The sequence below is a fragment of the Scyliorhinus canicula genome, chromosome 11, assembly GCF_902713615.1.
Source record: "Scyliorhinus canicula chromosome 11, sScyCan1.1, whole genome shotgun sequence".
Classification (NCBI taxonomy): domain Eukaryota; kingdom Metazoa; phylum Chordata; class Chondrichthyes; order Carcharhiniformes; family Scyliorhinidae; genus Scyliorhinus; species Scyliorhinus canicula.
Window position 1 is genome coordinate 120,594,758 of NC_052156.1, and position 21,888 is coordinate 120,616,645.

The following is a 21,888-nucleotide window of genomic DNA, read 5'->3' on the forward strand; positions in this document are numbered from 1 at the left end:
CCCTTTCGCCATGCATTGACAAAACACCTCACTTTAGCTCTAGCTGGCTCGGTTTTGCTGTCTTTTGAATGATCTTGAGCTTCATCCATGACTTTTATAGATAGATTTCATAGAATTTACAGTGCAGAAGGAGGCCATTCGGCCCATCGGGTCTGCACCGGCTCTTGGAAAGAGCACCCTACCCAAGGTCAACACCTCCACCCTATCCCCATAACCCAGTAACCCCACCCAACACTAAGGGCAATTTTGGACACTGAGGGCAATTTATCATGGCCAATCCACCTAACCTGCACATCTTTGGACTGTGGGAGGAAACCGGAGCACCCGGAGGAAACCCACACAGACACGGGAGGATGTCACAGACAGTGACCCAAGCCGGAATCGAACCTGGGACCCTGGAGCTGTGAAGCGATTGTGCTATCCACAATGCTACCATGCTGCCCTTGGTAGGCTTGATAGGCACGATTAGATTGTTTAACTATGTTATTCTTCTTGCAATTTCCAGGTGTAGGAGGAGTTTCCTGGGTCAACATGCCTTGGCAATGTGGCCCTTCTTGCCCTAGTTTTTGCATGTACTCAATTTATTCCAGAGTTCCCCCACCAAGTGTCCAACCTGTTGGACAAGTGACATCATTGCATTTTTGCAGCCTTGTTCCTTGGTGTATCCATTTTGTTGTTCTTCCCTCCAACCCCTATCAGTGAAGCTTCTTTTGTTAACTCGATAGATGTGGCAACTTCCACAGTCGCTTTTAGAGTTAAATCACTTGCAGTAAACAGCTTCCTCTGAATAGCTTCACTGCAGAGTTCACAAACCAGTCTTTCTGGAAGAGTATCAAGCGTTGCACCAAATTCACAATATCTAGCTAATTGTCTTAAAGATGTGATATATATAATAATATAAAAATAATCTTTATTGTCACAAGTAGGCTTACATTCACACTGCAATGAAGTTACTGCAAAAAAACCCTAGTCACCACATTGCTGTGCCTGTTTGAGTACACAGAGGGAGAAGTTAGAATGTGTAATTCACCAAACAGTATGTCTTTCGGGTATTGTGGGAGGAAACCGGAGCACCCAGAGAAAAACCATGCAGACAGAGGGAGAACGTGCAAAATACGCACAGACAGTGACCCAAGACAGGAATTGAACCTAGGACCCTGGCACTTTGAACAACAGTGCTAACCACTGTTAACCATCATAAACTGTATAATGGTTTCAACTGCTTCCTGACTGTGGCGGTGGAATCAAAACCTTTTTACAATCAATAACGGTTTAGGAGAGCGATATCGAGCTAAGATTTTCATTAATTCGAGTCGGTCATCTCCTGGTTTTGCTGGGTAAACTAAATTATGTAGCAGCATAAATGTTTTACGGCCAACTGAGCTGAGAAATGCTATGACCTTTAGGTCCTCCGGGGTCTGGTTAGCTATTAAAAACAATTGGAATCTTTCCTCATATGAATTCCATGTTTCATAATCCTCATCAAAAAGGGTCCATGGCGTTCAAATTTCCCGCCACATTTGGTTCCTGCTCCTGGGGGGTCTATATTTCCTCCCTTCCAGCGGTGTCGGAAAGTCCGGAACAAACAATCTCTTGAACAAGCAACCATCTGGGTGGCACGGTAACACATTGGTTAGCACTGTTGTTTCACCGCACCAGGGACCCGGGTTCGATTCCTGGTTTGGGCCACTGTCTGTGCGAAGTCTACACGTTCTCTCCGTGTCTGCGTGGGTTTCCTCCAGGTGCTCCGGTTTCCTCCCACAGTCCAAAGACGTGCTGTTAGGTGGATTGGCCACGTTAAATTGCCCCGCAGCGATCAAAGGTTAGGTGCGGTTACTCGGTTACGGGGATAGGGTGGAGGTTTGGGCTTAAGTAGGGTGCTCTTTCAAGGGCTGGTGTAGACTCGATGGACCAAATGGCCTCCTTCTGCATTGTAAATTCTATGATTCTATGATCTATCTATTTTTACCTGAGTATTTTGACTTTATGTCCAAGAAGTGGCACATGCAGAATCAGCAGACTTGAACTTCCCTTTCCTCACAGCCCGTGTAGCTTTGCCACTTGCTCGGTCCCTGTAGCCCAGACCTCACTCAATTCAATGCTAGAAAGTCTTCCCTGACTTGTCAGTCTTCCTACTCACAGTTGCTGTCCAAATATTTGTCAAACCTTCACATCGGCGGCAGTGCTTCGCCCAATGTGTGTGCGCGCGAGCGTCCGGTCACAAGGAGCTTCCGTTGCTCCCGATATCGTTCCACAGTAGGCCAACAAAATCCTCTTTCCAGTGATTTTTTTTGCCCCAATCATCTCCAACAGTTTTCTCTCCTGTTGTATTTGTTTGTTACCGCAAAGAGAAACGGTATAGAGGTACCCACACCCTGGATTCGTGTAAAACACGATGAGGATTATTAAAGGTGTTGCTGAATACAATCAAGATGGCGATCTGCACAGAGCCCACACAAACACTCTGCTGACGTCACTGCACATCACATGATGCATAGCCAGCAGGAATGTATTCCCTGATACATAGCACTGGCTCGTTAAGTATGCTCAAGGCGGAGATAGAGTTTTAATCAGTAAGGGAATCAAGGGTTATAAGGCAGGAAAGTAGAGTTGAGGATTATTATATCATGATCTCATCGAATGGTTGAGCAGACTCAATGGGTCAAATGGCCTATTTCTGCTCCTACATCTTCCAGTCAATAGTCTTTAGCAGTTCTGTCATTCTTTTTACATGATTCCAATGTGCATGGTGTCTTCTTATCCCTATTTGATGAAGACTCCTCAGAATAGGGGAAAACTGATGACTACTAAGAATCAAAAACCCCATATTGTCATTGATACATAGGCTTGCCTGAATTCCCAATGCCCATTATCAACTGAACCCAGTCAGAAATGAATGATTCATAATGCCTGCTAATATTTATTAGTTATTATCACTGAAACATAAAAAATGGAGATTTGCTTATGAGAGACAATCCATTATTTAATTAATAGAAATAGGTTTATGTTATACAAAAGTCTAAATTCTAATGGGTAACTTTGATGGCACCTCTACTGCAATAATTATCACATTTAATTTAGAGGAAGGTGAATAATTTGTTCTTACGTGGCAATTGCCCAATTCTTCTGCTGTTAGAATAATTGCTCCACATTTCTTTCCAGGAATTCCCCTGTTGGATTAAAAAAAAAGGAAGAAAATAAATATCTGTGCTTTTGTTTCGTTTTGCTCCACAAATTCTTCTGGCAGAATATTTAATGTTTTACTTGATCTTTCAATGCCTCTGGATAATATCTTTGTTTCAATTACACACAGTCGTAGCAAGTGTCACCATCGGGGGACTGCAAGTTATTCAATATCATGCTCAAAAAAACGACTTCCACATTAGTGCCATCCATTTCTCTGGTTATTCATCACAGTTCCTGTCTCACTTATCAGCATCACGTTGCAACGGATGCAAATCTCCATGTCAAACCCAAACCTCAAAGGCTAAAATCTCATTCACAGGTCAGCATCAAATCACAACTGAGCAGGTAATGCAATCAGGAATGAAAACTGCCAGTCGTAAAGATCAAAAAGTGATGAGTCAAAAATAGCCAGAAGAAAGGGAGTAGCTGAGACAATGAAAACATTCGAGAGGTTCTATGTTGTTGGTTGACACCGCGTCTTGGGTTTACCCACCGAGAATGTTCAGGCACAATTGACATCTACAGCATGAGTAACCAGTACACGATTCTGCACAGAACACTCCAGCTTACCACAGAGCAATAAGTGCAACAAGTCCTTAAACTCATAAAAACATGGGGTGGTATTTTCCACTCAGGTGATTAAGTCCGAGCTGGATGGGGAAGTCAGTGTGATTCCTGCTGGACACACACAATCCTCCACTGGTCAGCATATTAATTATGCATCCATGAGAAGCTCAGTGAATCTCAGAGCAGGGAGAGGCAGAAAGTCGCCTGCAACACCACCGTCAACACCACTGAGTGCATCCTCTCAGGGACTCACCCCCGCCCCATTCCCTGACACTCCCCCCCCTACCACCTTCCTCTCTAAGCCTGCCACCCTTTTTCAGCCTTCGTTCCACCCTTCCATCCATTTCAGATGGGGTGTCTTTATGTGGGCACAACTTTGCTGATGGTTGTAGAGGCCGATTTTTGATTTTTGAGAGGATTTGTAAGAGGTAGGCTCTGCCAAAAATGCAGCATTTGAAGCTATTAGTTGTCATTGTGGGTTGCTGTTTTTAACATTGGTGTATGTTGCCAAGATATTGTAGCCACAAATCATTCCAGTGATATATCCCGACCCACAGGAGGTGTTGCCATTTTCACCGGTCATGAGCCAGTGATTCCCAGGCACCATATTCAATGTTCAGGGCCTTCATGTTATACTTTCAAGCATCCATGAAGAGGAGCTTTGGACATCCAACTAGTAATTTGGCTCCAGCTACCTCACCATGCATAAAGTCCTTGGGTATACTATTGTCTTCCATCCTGCAGATGTGCCCAAGCTAACAAAGTCCCTCTCATTGACAACAGTCAAACCTGGAGATGCTGCTTTTAAAAGGACTGCCGACTTTGTGATTTGGCCCTCCCACATCCGGTGCAGCAGACAATAAGTTGGGAGCCCCATGGGGGGAGGGGTTTCCAGTTATGTGTGGTGGGAGATAGAGCTGACAATGAGAGGGGAACCTACAGGTACAGGGGAGCGGACAATGAAGGGGTAGGGGGAATACCGGCGGTACCTCCGTGATAATGGGGAGGGGGTTTGATAGTTCCAGGTGGGTTGGGTCAGGGGGAAGGTGAAGGAAGAGTTTCACTTCAGTGCTGATCTGGGGGCTCTTTAGAGCTGGCGCCCCTATCTCTGTGGTGTACGTTGATCTTAGTGAGCTATGTATGTTGCGTTGCCGACTCTATCAGGCCCGGCCCCACCAGACTCATGGCGTACACCCGCCCACTCATTTTTTAAAAACTTAGAACTCGAGAGAAAAAACTGGTCTGTGCAGCTGGAGAGCTACACATCGGTGTTCAGTCTGAATCTGACACTTTGAAAAACTATGGTAAGATTCCGCCCACTCTCTTTAAGCTGACAGTGAACAGTGATGATTGGGTGAACACCAAAACTCAGATTCTTAAACTTAGACAGGTCAGTGATGCTGCAAACACACTGGATATAATGTGCCTCGTCACAGGGTGTGCTGCCAGGTGTTCAGTTCTTGTTAAAATAAGCGATGGGAAAGGCTTTTTTCACATCCAGACATGAATATTTTAGTTGCGCGAAACACTTAATGATAATTGCATTCAAGAAACTCCTTGCAGGAAAGTTTGTGGTAATGAATAGGCACATGATATTACTGTTGTAGGGAGGTTTTGTCAGACCCTTTACATGACTTTGAAACTTACACTTGTGACAAGACTGGGATCGTTCAGAGGGTCGTCTTGACCAGCGCGCTGATATACAAGATCATTCCAATCAGGAGCAATAAAGTGAGGCAGTCACTATTATAGGGTCCAGAAAGGAATCCACATCAAGCCGAACACGTTGAGTCAAAGGAAACAGAACAAGGGTACAGAGCAGTTACTATACTACAGCAGAGAGCTCACAGTTCATGGCCCTCGGGGATGAAGAAGGGCGTGCACCACCCCTCAGTTTTCATTTTGGAATATTAATCGTCCAGTCTCATAAGTGTCCCATGACCTGCTTACGGTTTCATTAGTGTCCCATGATCTGCTTAACCCCAGGTTGTGACAGTCACAGTGGTGTTCCCTTGCAGCCTTGATGTTGCTACCTGGGATAGCTATAGTGCCATCCGGTAGTCATTATCAAATCTGTAAATCTTCTGCGTTGTCATGGGGTTCACAACTTAAAGAGTTTGATCACAGAATCAGTCAAAATGCTTGAACAACTTCACCACAGCTTGGTTCTCGGAATGGGGGGAGGAAAACAATGCTCATTTCACAGCCCAACAACAGTTGAGCCTTTTCAATGAGAAGTGTTGCTTCTATCCACAGGCAATGCAGACTTTGCACGGTCACCATACCAGGGGATCATACAAGCTTTCAAGACACAGTTCCCTTGCAGCAAAATAATTGAAAGCATCTGTTCTGGTGACAGTGTGACAGTGCTGAATGTTGCTGGGCATGTAATCCTACTGGATGCACTGCGCATGGATATTAATGCCTTGGGAGTAGTATCAAAAGCATGTATTATGGATTGAACCTACTCGTACAGGTTCACAGCTCTGAATGACCAAACTCTTAAAGAAAAGATTGCTCATGCATCTTTGCGGTGAGATTACATCGTATTATCAACTGGACTGAAGTCAATCGAGTCTGGGACATATTCAAATTTATAATGGCCTCATGGACATAATAAGGAAAATAGGATAAAAACACTGATGTGGACTGGGGAAATTGTATCACTTAGACAGCCAGCTCTTTGAAATAACTACACAGCAGAGCAGAGTTGTAGACGTGTTGCAGCGCGGCTTCAGCCATTCTTGATCACTTTTCTTTTTAACCGATAATTTTATTGAGGTATTTTTTGGTATTGTAAACAGTAACAATATACATTAGTGTGCAGATAACAATTACAAAAAACATAGTGCAAATAACAGTACCCCTCTCGCAAATAGACCCGCCTATTCTTCCCCCCTACTCTACACTATGCCCCCCCACCCCTCCCCCCACCCCTGCCCCTGCTGATGATTAGTTCCCCGCGAAGAAGTCGATGAATGGTTGCCACCTCTGGGCAAACCCTGATAGTGATCCCCGTAAGGTGAACTTGATTTTGTTCCAAGCCGAGAAAGCTTGCCATGTCCGACAGCCATACTTCGGTCTTTGGGGGCTTTGAGTTCCTCCAGGCCAACAGTATTCGTCGCTGGGCTATCAGGAAAGCAAAGGCCACAACGTCGGCCTCTATCCCCTCCTGGACCCCCGGGTCTTCCGACACCTCAAAAATCGCCACCTCTGGACTCATCGCCACCCTTGTTTTCAGTACCCGGGATATGACATCCGCAAATCCCTGCCAATATCCCCTGAGTTTTGGACACGCCCAGAACATGTGGACATGGTTCGCTGGTCCTCCCCTACATCTAGCACACTTGTCCTCCAGCCCAAAGAATCTGCTCATCCGGCTTGATTACTTATTACGATGTTTCCTACTTTTGACATAATGTTGGATTTTTACTATGCATAAAACCTGTAAATTCAGTTTGTTGCTCTCTCATAGCTGTGCAGCATATTGAAACTTGGAGGTGTCTATTTAATGGTCAACCCAAAGTAACAATCTAATGGAGTGTTACCAAAATTGATTAGTACAACTGAATCTAATTTGCTGGTTATGAAGGGATTGTTTGTTTATGTAATTGAAGTTTCTTACAGGAACCCCCTTTTTATTTATGATTTCTGATCTAGTCGATGTCTGCAGGTGAAGAAAGAACCTTAAATCACCTGCTCCACTGTCATTTTAGGGAAATATCTGTAAAGGTGCAACTATGGGAAGTGATTAACTGACTGGAAGTCAGTAGTTTGTTATAGAATCATACAATTTACAATGCAGAAGGAGGCCATTCGGCCCATCGAGTCTGCACTGGCCCCTGGAAAGAGCACCCCACCCAAGCCCACATCTCCACCCCATCCCCGTAACCCAGTAACCCCGCCTATCCTTTTTCAACAATAAGGGCAATTTAGCATGGCCAATCCACCCAACCTACACATCTTTGGACTGTGGGAGGAAACCGGAGAACCTGGAGGAAACCCACGCAAACACGGGGAGAACATGCAGACTCCGCACAGACAGTGACCCAAGCCGGGAATCGAACCTGGGACTCTGGAGCTGTGAAGCAACTGTGCTAACCACTGTGCTATCGTGACGCCCAACTTTATGATGGCTTTCTGCTCACCCATGTTAATTGAAGCCAAACCAATTCATCCATTGTTGCTCTATTTCCTACAAAGATGAGACTGGCAGAAAGATAGAAGCATCTGCTGGATTCCAGAAAATTGGAGTGGGAACTATGTGTGTGCTCCACGGAAACAGGTAAATGTGAGGAAGGGGAGGTCTTGCTGAAATGAAGGTGTTTCTGGACCAAGGGGGACAACTTGTTCTTTCTGGCTTCACATACTCCCTGGATAGTCTGTTCAGCCTCCTGATCCTCTTCACCTGCCTTAATGGGGACTTCACTACTCAACCCAAATTGCTTGCTGGGCCCTAATGGAGTAATTGGATCTCAATTAGCATAAGTAAATTAGGGAAGAAACCTCATTTAGACTTAGAATCTCGGTGGCTTTCTAACAGCACTATGGGTGTACCGACACTGCATGGATTGCAGTGGTTCAAGAGGGCAGTTCACCACCACCTTCTGAAGGGCAACTAGGGATGGGCAACAAATGCTGGCCTAGCCAGTGAGGCCCCCATCCCATGAAAGAATACGTTTTTTAAGAAAGTAACCAGGGCATTTTTACCGGCCACCAGCCCAGGTTATTAGGATTAAAATTCCACCCAACTATCAACTGCCCCACCATCCACAGAATAGGTGTCAAACACCTACACTGAGGTCGGATTTTCAATTATCGTCTTTGTTTTGAAGCTGTTGATCTGTTTTTGCGATACAGCATTTTAAATTGCCATACACGAGTAGAGAAGACATTCAAAAACACATTTCAGTCACAGTAGAGCTTCATGTTTAAAACCAGCATGATGCCACCATCAAACACATCTTCCCCTGAACTGCCCTCCCCATCAGCATTCCATAGAAATCATTCCCTTCATGACAACCTGGTGCATTCCTCTATCACCCCCAATTCCTCATCCACTTACCGTGGCACATTCCCATGCAATCGCAGAGTGCAACAAATACCCCCTGTACTTCCTCCCTTCCCACCGTTCAAGGCTCCAAAAACTCAGGTGAACCAGTCATCATTAAACCTCCCTCAATTTGATCTGCTGTATTCGCTGCACACAATGTGGTCTCCTCTACATTGGGGAGACTATATGCAGACTGGGTGCCTGCTTTGTGCAACACCCTCACTTAGTCTGCAAGATCGATTACAACCTTGCTGTCATTTGCCATTTCAACTCACCATCTTGCTCCCATGCCCACCTTACCATACTTGGCCTGCTGCAATCTTTCAGCCAAGTTGAAAACAAATTGGACAAGCAGCACCTCATCTTCCGATTAGGCACTTTACAGCCTTTTGGTCTTAACATTGAGTTCAATAACTTCAGACCATGAACTCTCTCCTCTGATTTAGACAAGGGGGCTAAATATAATGGCGCGATTTAGCAGCCTCATTGCAACAGACTTGGTGTCGGGTCGAGGCCGTTGAATCTCAAGAGGCCTCTTGCAAGATTTGCAACGCTGCAATGCCTTGCGATGTTTAACTAAATATCGTGAGACACCACCATCTGGATCTCACCCACACTGCGCGTGATCCAGATCTGCATATTTAAATGATCCATTAGGCTCATTTAAATGTTCTCCAGGGTTCTCCGGGACTTAACGGCCGTGCATGGAAGACCTCACCAAAGCCCCATTTAGTACTGGTCTTCCAAAAAAAATGGGATAGATGTAATGCACCCGAGGGGTCTGCCAGGCTATTACATACCCCCCAGGTGGTCAGCAGTAGGGCAGGGTGGCAACCTGGCACTCCCTCTGGTACCCGGACACTTAGGCACTGCTAGCCTAGCACCCTGGCAGTGCCACCTGGGCTCCCTGGCAATTGAACCCTGATGCTGCTAGGGTGTCTGTGCCAGGGTGCCAGGTTGGAACTGCCAGGAATCATGGCTGGGGGTGGTGAGGGGTGTTCCCGGGGAGCTCCCTGTGGTTGGGGGGGGGGGGGGGGCAGGAGTTTTGAAAACAGGGAGGGGGGAAATGTGGGAGGAGGGGGAGATGAGATTGGTGCAGCCAGACAAAATAGCACCCCCATTTGCAAGGAGCCTTTCCTGCTGGGCTTGGCAGCAGGAAATCACTCCATGTGTGGCCTTGGCGGAGAGAAAAACTGCAAAGTGCCGTTGAATAGCGCCACCAAGAAATACCCCGCTAAACGTGCCCAAAACCGGACATACATGTTTGTTCCGTTGAATCGCGCCCAATATCTCCAAATTTGCAGATGACACGAAGCTGGGTGGGAGGGTGAGCTATGAGGAGGATGCAGCGAGATGCTTCTGAGTTTATTTGGGGCAAGCTGAGTGAGTGGGCAAAACATACTCCGCAAGGACCACAGGGAAGATAACCATTCCAAATTTTATAAAACAATTTCCTCCCAAGATCCTCCTTGTTATCCGTCACCATTCATTTTATTTTGCTTTATCATGTAAAGACTATCTAATTACCAGGTGTACCACATCATCCAATACTAACGGATGGTCACATGTTATTTTTAAAACAACATAACAATTGCTGTGATGTAATTTATATGCTTTGCACTGAAGAAACAAAATGGCAACACATATCTAATTATATCTAATTATATATTAGGGCAGCACGGTAGCATTGTGGATAGCACAATCGCTTCACAGCTCCAGGGTCCCAGGTTCGATTCCGGCTTGGGTCACTGTCTGTGCGGAGTCTGCACATCCTCCCCGTGTGTGCGTGGGTTTCCTCCGGGTGCTCCGGTTTCCTCCCACAGTCCAAAGATGTGCAGGTTAGGTGGATTGGCCATGCTAAATCGCCCTTAGTGTTCAAAATTGCCCTTAGTGTTGGGTGGGGTTACTGGGTTATGGGGATAGGGTAGTGTTGTTGACCTTGGGTAGGGTGCTCTTTCCAAGAGCCGGTGCAGACTCGATGGGCTGAATGGCCTCCTTCTGCACTGTAAATTCTATGATCTATAACCTATCTCTGACACAAACAATGCCAATAAGTCAGGAGTGCTCTTCAGCACTTCCCTGTCAAGAGTTGCAAATGAGCTGCTGCACACTGCTTTGAAACAATGCAATATCCAGCGTGGTTATCAGCATGTCTTTTCCACACGACTGATTGCACATCTTAGCCACAGGGATCAATGAGTTCCAAACAGGCTGATAATCTCACAGCCAATGTATTGCAAAAATTTCAATCTTGGCACGTTTTCCCCCAACAACAATTCAACATTCTCAACAAATTTTTCCCTGGTGGACCGAGAGCTTTGCCAAATCTTTATGCCCATGAACATGCCCAAATGCCAGGCTTGCAATCCTGATAAAACGCAATTCGCACATCGTGCTGCAGGTCCGGCAGAATTCTATCTTTTCTTATCACCATCAAAAAAGTGAAACTGCCATAACTACCAATTATTTAACAAAATAGGGAAAATATTCAAATATTATATCTGACCGTAAGCAGTACACCGTTGTTTAATTTTCTATTTGGGATGATTTTTGGCCTAAGGGATAACTTCATAAAATCTGATTACAGTTACATTCTGTCCCATCACCATGAAGCACCATCATGGCATATTTTCAATAGTCAGTGGAAAAATTTGATATTTGTCCACATTTTACCACAGCAACAGGAGCCCAAAGTCCTCAAGAGATGGGTCAATAGTGTGCTCAGTTGCAGCATGTCTTGAGGTAGTGAATTTGATTGTCTGGCGAATCTTTCACCTTGTTTTGTGTGTTCATGTGCGAAAGTGAGGCACCATCAAAATACTATAACTACTGCCGGTATCCAAGTACTTTCTCACAACTTCTGCTGCAATTGAAGCAAGTGCCTTTTCGAACCCAACAATGATTTTGAAAACTAAAACTATGTTCATCGGGTTATACGATACAGAACTTCAAGGTTTATGGTTTACCATGTTTTAAAACAGCAGCAACCTACATTTATCTAATGTCTTTAATATAATGAAATGTCCCAAAGTGCTTCACAGGAGGTCTATAAATCAGAATAATATAAATAATACCAAGTGTGATGAACGCAGGAATTTTAGATATGTATTGTATTATATGTATTTGGTGTAGTAAGGGTTAAAAGCTTGGATTAGTGTGTATCTGACTGCTGCAGCATTTTTCTTTATGTCTTCATTTAAAAGGCCAACAATTTGGCTACAAGGGTCAATTAAAACATTGTAAAAGTAAGATAATAATTCTTTCCAGACATGGATATTATTTACCTGAACTTGGGCTAACGGAATTTTGTTTGTATAAAGAAGGTTCCTGAGGAGTAGATAATTCGAGACATTGTGTTTAGCTTTGGTAATGTGATATGGTTAATGGGAGGAACCAGGTGCTGAAGCAGTCAGGTGTTGAATATTGGAGTTGAGTTTTGATCTGTTTGTGAACAGGCTAGCAGTTTCTCTGAAAGCAGTTAATCCAAGACATCACTTTATAGCAAAATATTCCTGGGTCTGCTAACTCTATTTAAAAGTGTATTTTGACCTGAGATGGGTTTTGCTTGAGTGAAGGTAAAATATAGCAGTTAGGAGTAAATGTTTCATCGTCATTGTTAAGCATTGTTCAACAGGTAATTGTAAGCTACTTTCTTGCATGATGACAAAGTTATTTTAATCCTACGTTAGTAATAAAGTTTGTTTTAACATACTATACCCCTATTTGTGCGTGGAATCACTCCTCGAGCAAAGTATCCTTTCCTCACTTTGGAAGGAGAAATTTAGGCATAGACTATTTTCTAAAGGGGAACTGCTGAGGAAATCAGAAGCACAAAGAGACTTGGGAGTCCTTGTTCACGATTCTCTTGAGGTTAATTTGCAGGTTCAGTCGGCAGTTAAGAAGGCAAATGCAATGTTAGCATTCATGTCAAGAGGGCTAGAATACAAGACCAGGGATGTACTCATGAGGCTGTATAAGGCTCTGGTCAGACCCCATTTGGAGGATTGTTAGCAGTTTTGGGCCCCGTATCTAAGGAAGGATGTGCTGCCCTTGGAAAGGGTCCAGAGGAGGTTCACAAGAATGATCCCTGGAATGAAGAACTTGCTGTATAAGTAACGGTTGAGGACTCTGGGTCTGTACTCGTTGGAGTTTAGAAGGATGAGGGGGGATCTTATTGAAACTTATAGGATACTGCATGGCCTGGATAGAGTGGACATGGAGAGGATGTTTCCACTTGTAGGAAAAACTAGAACCAGAGGACACCATCTCAGACTAAAGGAACGATCCTTTTAAACTGAAATGAGGAAGAATTTATTTAGCCAGAGGGTGATGAATCTGTGGAACTCTTTACCGCAGAAGGCTGTGGAGGCCAAATCAATGAGTGTCTTTAAGACAGAGATAGATAGGTTCTTGATTAATAAAGGGATCGGGGTTATGGGGAGAAGACAGGAAAATGCAGATGAGAAAATGTCAGCCATGATTGAATGGCGGAGCAGACTCGATGGGCTGAGTGGCCTAATTCTGCTCCTATGTCTTGTGGTCTTATGGTCTCACAGTCTTACAAATTAAATTCAAATTTCTATCTGGCATGCTAGCAACTATTGGAGTCTGGTCTGGAATCGTAATAGCAAGATACATTAGGAGATGTTAGGTCAGATGACGAAAAGCTTGGTCAGGGAGTTAAGAAGTGTCTAAAACAAGGCAAGCAAATTGGAGATGTAGGGATAGAATTCCAGGGCTTGGACCTATAGGCAAATGAAGCCATGGCTGCCAAAGGTGGAGCATGATTGGGAATACGAAAGGCCAGAATTAGAGGGGTGCATATCTCAGAGGGCTGTGGAGTTGGAGAAGATTACAAAGATAAGGAGGGGCAAGGGATTTGAAAACAGGGATGAGAGTTTTATAATGAGGACATTGCTTGACCGGAAGCCATAGGAGGTAAGCAAGCAAAGGCGTGAGAAGGGAAAAGAATTATTGCAAGTTAAGACATGGGCTGCAGAGTTTAGGATGATCACAGGCTAACAGAGGGTACAGTGTGGGAAACAAGGCAGAGGTGCATTGAAATACTCAAGTCTTGAGCTCCTAGAGGAATGGAAAAGGGCTCCAGCAGCAGATGAGAGAGGGGTGACATCCAGCAATGTCTTTGAGATGGGAATCGGAATTTTAAGGTTGGCATGAATATGAGGTCGGAAGCTCATCACAGGATCAAATGTGACACCGAGTTGCAAACAGACTGGCCAAATCTCACCACTATCGTTAGGGAGGGAGATGGATTCGGCTTCAGCCTTCCCAATATCTAACTGGAGCAAAAGAAGTATTTCTTTTTTAAAAAGGAGAGAAAAGGTGAGGTTAATCCATATTTAAGCAGTCAGCTATTGTCATTGTGAGTTATAGGATGTAAACAATGCTTAGCAATGTAGATTTTGCTTTGTGTGTTTTAATTAACAACCAGCTTAATTAATCAAAAGTTAACCGATTTCACCAAACCTTTGTGTGAAATACAAATATTTTTCACTTTCACATGATAGCAGAATAAATTACTGCTACATAGGGTGATCTGATAACTTAAGTTGATATTGCAACTCTGCAACACTCAAACCCCGAAGGGGGTGGTTTGTTTTCTCTCATCTGTCTGAGATCAGTTTATCAGTTCCCAGCTAGCCCACTAGATGGAGTCCTGCCATGAGATGCCCTGGTGCCTCAGGGGGCAAAGGGAATTAATATTTGGCGCGATCTAACGGAAATGAAACAGAGTTGCATGTGGAACGCGTTTCGCCGGGTGTTTCCTGCACTCACAGCGCCAACAAAAGACACGCTATCTAATCAGACTATTTTATTTCCAGTCCTCAATGGGAAATGCCCTACTGAGGCCGCACTTACTCTCATTTCCTGCATTGAGGAGCTCCACTCACCAGTGCAGGTGGCACCCTGATCTCAAGACCCTCCAACGCTACCCCTGGACTACCTCAACTCACATATAAGGGGGGTCACTGACCCCCCCACAGCCCACCTAATAAGGGCAGGGCACCCCCAGACACGATTCCCAGCATGGGCAAAATGCCACCCGAGCACCTTGACATTGTCAGCCTGGCTGGGCCCCTACCATGCTGGCATTGCCTCCTGGGCACCCAGATAGTGCCAAGGTGACACCCAAGTGGCACTGCCAGGGTGCCAGGCTGGTAGAACCGGGATACCCAGGTGGCATCAGGGGTGCCAGCGCATCACCCTGCCCAGAGCCCAGCTACCCAAGGACCCCGAACCCCTGGGAAACCCTCCAAAATGCCGTTCTATCTGGTCCCCATTTGTGAAGACCAGTGCTGAATGGCACTCCCCTGGTGTCTTCATGGTGAAGGCATTAGATCTCAACGGCATGGGTAGATCTGGTGACTGCATATTAAAGTGTGACCAGATACTCATTCTGATATGCAAATTTGCCAAATACAGATCCCGCCCACAGATCATGACATATCGTGAGATCCTTTTAGATTTCGTGAGGTATGGCGAGCCGGAAAAATCCTCTTGCGGGATTTACCAGCCGCATCGCACCCAGAGTTGGACATAGGCCGGTGGTTAGATTGTGGGCTTTGTTCATCGTCTCTTGTTTAAATCACAGCTGCATCTTGCCTGTGGACTGCACATCGTACAAGGTTTACAGCAGGTGTAATGAGAATATTCCTATTGACCCACCTGCCAAGAGCTGCAGATATATCATCCTCATTCCACTGCCCGTCAAGATCAATTATTTTTCTGTCTGACATAAAACAACCTCACAAACCAAGAAAGAGTCAATTCACTTTTAATGATTTGTGTAGTGCTTGGGTATTGCTGTGCCAAACAAGTCTGAATAAAATCAAGGGGGAGACTGATGTAGTGGTACTAGTCACTGGACTAGTTATCTAGGGACCCAGGACACGGTCAAATCCCAGCATGGCAGATAGTGAAATTCGAATTTAATAAAAGTTTTGAATAAAAAAATTTAAGGATGACTGTAAAACCATTGTCGATTGTTATAAAGACCCATCAAGGTTCAAGAAAATCTGCCATCCTTATCTGGTGATACTCTTAAATGCCAGGCAAGCCACTCAGTTCCAAGACAATTAGGGATGGTCAATAAATGCAGGCCCTGCTGACGTGCTGTAAATTATCTTTTTTTAAATTTTCATTTTGCACTTGGGGAGAGAGTGAGGGGAAGAGGCTGCATTATGATGAATTATTGAGGTTACACTCTATTGTAAACCTAGCTCAAACAAATTTTACCACATTGTTTGGGTGCCAGAATCCTTTAAGGAACACTCAAACACACACGCACACACAATGTTCAACGTTGGGATTCGTGTTACATCGCTAGCAGGTGGGGGGGACAATCATGTAACGCTTTTGGCCAAACTCAATCGGTGAAGAATAGGTTTGGAAAATCCTCCCTTAATTGTTTTTTAACTGGATCCTGTGCCTTCCCAGCCCCACAGCATTGATGGCAGCTTTTTGACCACGGATTGCAAAACACATATACGCACCTTCCAACATCTTGGTTCCCACTGAGAGGACCACAGGACGATTGCATTTCTGGACCCGATTCTCTGCTGCCCGACGCCAAAATCGTAATCATTGATCGGGCAGAGAATCCCTTTCGACGCCCAAATCAGGGGCAGTGCCGGTTTGACACCGGTTTCGGAGTCTCCACCCTCTCTGAAATGGCACCATCGCGTGCAAGCTGTTGGAAAGGTGTTGGCGTGTCATCGGAAGCCCCTCCCCTGATGGGCCGAATTCCCGCCGGCGCGGAGCACTTACGTTAATCTTTTTAGTCGGCCCGGCAGAGTGGGTGCAGGCTGTGTCCAGCACCGCCACAGTTGGCAGGGGGGTGTTTCGGCGACGAGGGCTAGGAGGACGGAGGACCGATGGGGGTGGTCCAGGGGTGGCGAGGGGGGGTTTACTGGGGGTAACCTTTTGGCAGGCCGGGTCCTCGCGTGCCCGGCGCCATGTTGCACGGCGAGGCCATTGCAGGCCGCCACCATGCGCATGCGCGGCCACGGATCCGGCCATTCTCCGGTTTTTTATGCTGCGGGAGCCAGGAGCTTCACCCAGCGTGGCTGCTAGCCCCCCAGCGGTCCCTGAATCATTGCAGCTGTTTTCTGGTGCAAACGCCGCTGTTCCCATGCCACAGTCAGCACAGTCGGGAAATCGGAGAACCCAGCCCACTATTTTTATCTGGTGGTGTGGGTTTTGGAAGCCCTAAAAAAGTTCACCTTTCTGGAGAGTTTATGACCACTGGAGGAAGTCTTTTGAAGAATTGGAAATGTTCTGAAAGGCGAGTGTAAAATGTTCTGACATCTTCAAATGGCGCTATTAATGTAATGTAGAGAAACTTTTAATGCAGCGAATCATCATTGGGATCTGTCCTGTTAAGGTAAGTAAATCTTTATATTGACCAGCATTGTGTAAGAGATGTCATGCTTTACAGTTCCTATCTATGTGCCATAACAGAGTCAAAAATGTAAAGGCAAAAATCCTGTCAGCCTCTACTGTCATGAATTGTACTGTGATTTAAACTGACTGATAGCTCTGGCTGTCAAACAAGCCTGCTTTTGAAAGTTGAAAAAAAAACTTCTGTACCTGCTCCTCAACATTGATTGACAGGCACTTTTCTAATCATTCATCTTACTGTAGTTTGTGGAACCTTGTTGTTCAAAAAACACTGGTACGAAATGAAAATAGAACACCAGTATGTTCTGTCAGTTTCAAGCTATGTCACGATAAGCTTTTTTTATCGAGCTGGAGCTATTGTGAATGTTTGGCTGGGTTTTAGAAACTGTAATGGCTTCAGCTTGGGAGGTCGTCAAATAATCTAAGAAAAATTTAAACTTTTATGAGGATTTAATAACAGAATATGCCTTTGATGTCATCTTTTGTTTGTTTATAGACTAAAGGAAGATAAACGAGTGCACTTTGTTTGGATTAGATTTTTTCTCCTTCTAGTATCAATTATAGTGGTTTTGAATTCAGGTTTTGATTAGATTGTTAGAAGTTTAATTTTTTTCCAATCATTTGCGGGGTGGCACAGTGGTTAGCACTGCTATCTCACAGTGCCAGGGACCTGGGTTCAATTCTGGCCTTGGGCAACTGTCTGTGTGGAGTTTGCACTTCCTCCCTATATCTGGGTGGGTTTCCTCTGGGAGTGCCGATTTCCTCCCACAGTCCAAAGATGTGCAGGTTAGGTGGACTGGCCATGTTAAATTGCCTCTTAGCATCCAATGGTTAGGTGGGGTTTCAGGGACGTGGGCCTGGGTGGGATGCTCAGAGGGTCGGTGCAGACTCGATGGGCCGAATGGCCTCCCACTGCACTGTATGGATTCAATGATTCTATGATTTTAACATAATTCCTATTGCTCTTGCATGGATCCTGAGGACTATATCTAGTGCATGCTGGATGAGTGGCTATGGAGGTTACACAGGGGGCATGGAGGTAGCAAGGGTGATCTATGGGTGGAAGTCATGGCTTGGGCAATCTGATGGGCATGGAGTGATATGGAGGTTTTCCCAACCCCATGACAAAATCATATCAAGGATGTAGTGCATTGATGAGGCATCATCATTCTGAAGAAATTCTAAACCCGGACTTGTACTATAGTTTGCGATTCTGGTAAATGCAAATACCACATGGCAGCATGGATGATTGGCTTATGTCACTGCCTCACCCTACATCCCCAAAGAATTGTGGTTCATCTTACTAATAAAAACTGAAAATGTTAGATAAACTAAGCAGGTCTGACAGCACCTGTGGAGAGAAAAACAGACATATCGTTTCGAGACCCTTCCAGACTCGAAATGTGCTCCCCTCTCCACCGATGCTGCCAGACCTGCTGAGTTTATCCAGCGCTTTCTATTTTTATTTCAGATTTCCAGTATCTGCAGTATTTTGCTATTATTATCATTCATCTTACTGTTGCTTGTTGCTAGTTGTGCAAAAAAACATTGGCGCGCCTCAATTTACTCTTGAATCATGCTGGCATTTGTTTCATCTTCCCCTACCCTGCAGTTTGCATTGGCACATGTGTCAGCCACCCCTGCCCTATTATTCAAATCAAGCTGGCACCAATCACACCCTCCCTAATCGCTTCAAACTGGAATTCTTCCCCCCCCCCCCCCGCTTAACCCCCCCAATGCACCTCTTCAATTTTTTTACTGCTTTTCCATCTTTCATTTCCCTCAGATCAAGCTGTATATCTCCTGCTACTGGACGTCTACCTGCAACAGAATGTTAGTTTGAATATATTTGTTTTATTCATATACATAGGCACACTTCTTATATATACACACATTTGCCTTACGTTCATGTATGTTTCCTACATTACAACAGAGAAACATATTTCATTGACTATAAAGTGCTTTGGGGCAATCCTGAGGTTGTGAAATGCATCATATAAATTAATTTTTGTACACACACACACAACTTATGTGTATATATATATTTGTATACAAACACATACATACATACATGCATATATATTACACAAATGCACGCTGCCTCTAGACTTCTAACACATCAATACACCAAAAGACATGAGCAGTGAAAGACAGCTCACATGGCTTGACTCAGGATATTGAGCAACTCATTTTTTTTCTGCTTTACTACTTTGTCTACCAGATTATTGGAAACATTTATCACTTTTCTGACACAGTTATTTTTTTTTTGACATGTTGACTTACTTCAAAAGACATTTTGACTAGATATTGCGGACCGATAAATGACTCCCCTGAGCATTTTCTTTCCATTGTGAGCCCATTCCAAGTCTCAGGGATAGGCCCACTGCCACATGGGCAGTGCACATCAATGGGAAGCAGCCTAACCAGCTGCTCTGACAGGTAAGGCAATGCATGCATACTTGAGCAGGGAGTGATCATTGTGGAGATGCGCTTTATCTCTTTTGATGCTGCATATTAGTTTGTAATTGCCAAAATCTAGGGACAGTACGGTGGCGCAGTGGGTTAGCCCTGCTGCCTCACGGTGCCAAGGTCCCAGGTTTGATCCCGGCTCTGGGTCACTGTCCGTGTGAAGTTTGCACATTCTCCCCGTGTGTGCTTGGGTTTCACCCCCACAACCCAGAGATGTGCAGGGTAGGTGGATTGGCCACGCTAAATTGCCCCTTAATTGGAAAAAGTGAATTTGACACTCTAAATTTATATTAAAAATGTCACTGCCAAAATCTGGATTATGGCTCAACGTTGGATGGGAATGTGTTGCAATAATCTTATAATGCTGACCCTCTGTCAACTTATGAATTTATGTATATAATACTGTCTTTAATTACTATTAGAAGAATGTAAGAGGAATGTGGCTAAATACAGAGCAGTTCTATTATTCAATCTTTAATTGCCGCACTTTTTCAACCATACTTGATGATCACATCAAATTCAAAAATGCTTGTTGGTGGTGGAATTCTACATGAAGAGTCGATTTCCATGGTGACACACTGGTTTCTTGAGGCATGCCAAACTAACAGGTCAAAAAGGTCACTGTTCAGCACCATTCATAAAAACCAAACAAGCCACAGCTGTCAACAGAGTGATGGTGAATGTTTGAAATATTACTGAACAAGTTGGAAACCTTACAAATACTGAATGAGGAATGAAAAAAGACAACTTGCAAGCAGAAGGAGGAACTGATGAAATTGCCGCAATTTGTTTTTGAATGTGCATTCAAATGTCATTTTTCTATAACTGGGGGGCGCGATTCTCCCAAAACGAGAGAAATCGTAAGGCTGGCGTCAAACCCGGGCGGGTTTGACGCCAGCGCACCCCTTCCCGACCGGGAACCGATTCTGGTCCCCGGTCGGGGCTAGCAGCCAGACGCCGCAAGCTCCGGCATCACGGGCTTAACGAATTTCGTTAAGCCCGCTTGCCGGAGTTAGCACCGGCTGACGCGTCATATGACGTCAGCCGCGCATGCGCGGATTGGAAGACTCCGTATTTGCGCGAAACCCGCGCATGCGCGGGCCGGGATGCCCCTCAGCCGCCTCGCAAATGGATACTGCGGGGCGGCGGAAGGAGAAATAGTGCGTGGGCATCGGGCCCGCTGCCCGCGATCGGTGCCCACCAATTGCGGGCCCATGGCACCCTTGGCACGGCCGTGGTACTGCCGTGCCAATCGGTGCCATGGTTATAAAAAGCGAGTTGTTCCCGCCGTTTTTACGAACGGCCAGACCAGGTGTGTTTGCCGTTCGTAAAAACAGCGTAAAGGGCTGGGACTTCGGCCCATCTAGCAGCTGTGAATCGCTGCCGGCCGTAAAACAACGGCGGCAGCGATTCGTGTCGGGAGTTGGCCGGTGGGGGGGGGGGGGGGGGGGGGGGAGAGAATAGCGGGAGGGCGGGAAAAATGTCGGGAAGGCCCTCCCGCTATTCTCCGACCTGTCGTGGGGGGCGGAGAATGGATCTCTGATGGAGCACTAAAAATATGTTTGGTAATCTAAAGCAGGTAAAACGATTAATTGAAAATCTTCCTTACAATGTATACATGTTGGCAATCAGTCCTGGGGAGGCAGTGGCATAGTGGTATTGTTACTGGACTAGTAATCTCAAGACCCAGAGTCATGCTCTCGGGGTACTGATTCGAATCCTGCCATGGCAGATGGTGAAATTTGACTTTGATTTTAAAAAATCTGGAATTAAAAGTCATTGTCAATTGTTGTAAAAAAAACATCTTGTTCACTAATGTCCTTTAGGGAAGGAAATCTGACAACCTTACCTGGTCTGGCCTACATGTGACTGCAGACACACAGCAATGTGGTTGACTCTTAAATACCCACAAGGATGGGCAATAAAAGCTGGCCCAGCCAGCGACTCCCAAATCCCATGAACGAATATTAAAAAAAGGTTTCCCTGTCACTTTCTCCTGCCCCACCATGATTAACTATTCCCTTCAAGCACCTCTTGGGCCATGACAGTTATAAAACAAATTAAATTCCTTCACTCTGAATTTTTTTCAATTGCTCGTAGCAACGAAAGAACAAAGAACTTTACAGCACCGGAACAGGCCCCTTGGCCCACCAAGCCTGCACCGATCCAGATTCCTTATTTAGACCCATTTC

The 21,888-nt window shown here is 45.1% G+C and overlaps 1 protein-coding gene across 4 annotated transcripts in view; it reads right to left on the reverse strand.

Annotated features, from left to right (window-relative positions):
• Nucleotides 1–21,888, reverse strand: part of LOC119973336 (copine-8) — a 449,311-nt gene that overhangs the window by 189,192 nt on the left and 238,231 nt on the right. For all 4 annotated transcript variants that reach the window (XM_038811212.1, XM_038811215.1, XM_038811214.1 and 1 more), the window contains one exon: nt 3,107–3,170. In XM_038811212.1, the coding sequence (XP_038667140.1) occupies nt 3,107–3,170 (64 nt within the window). The remainder of the gene's footprint in view (nt 1–3,106; nt 3,171–21,888) is intronic.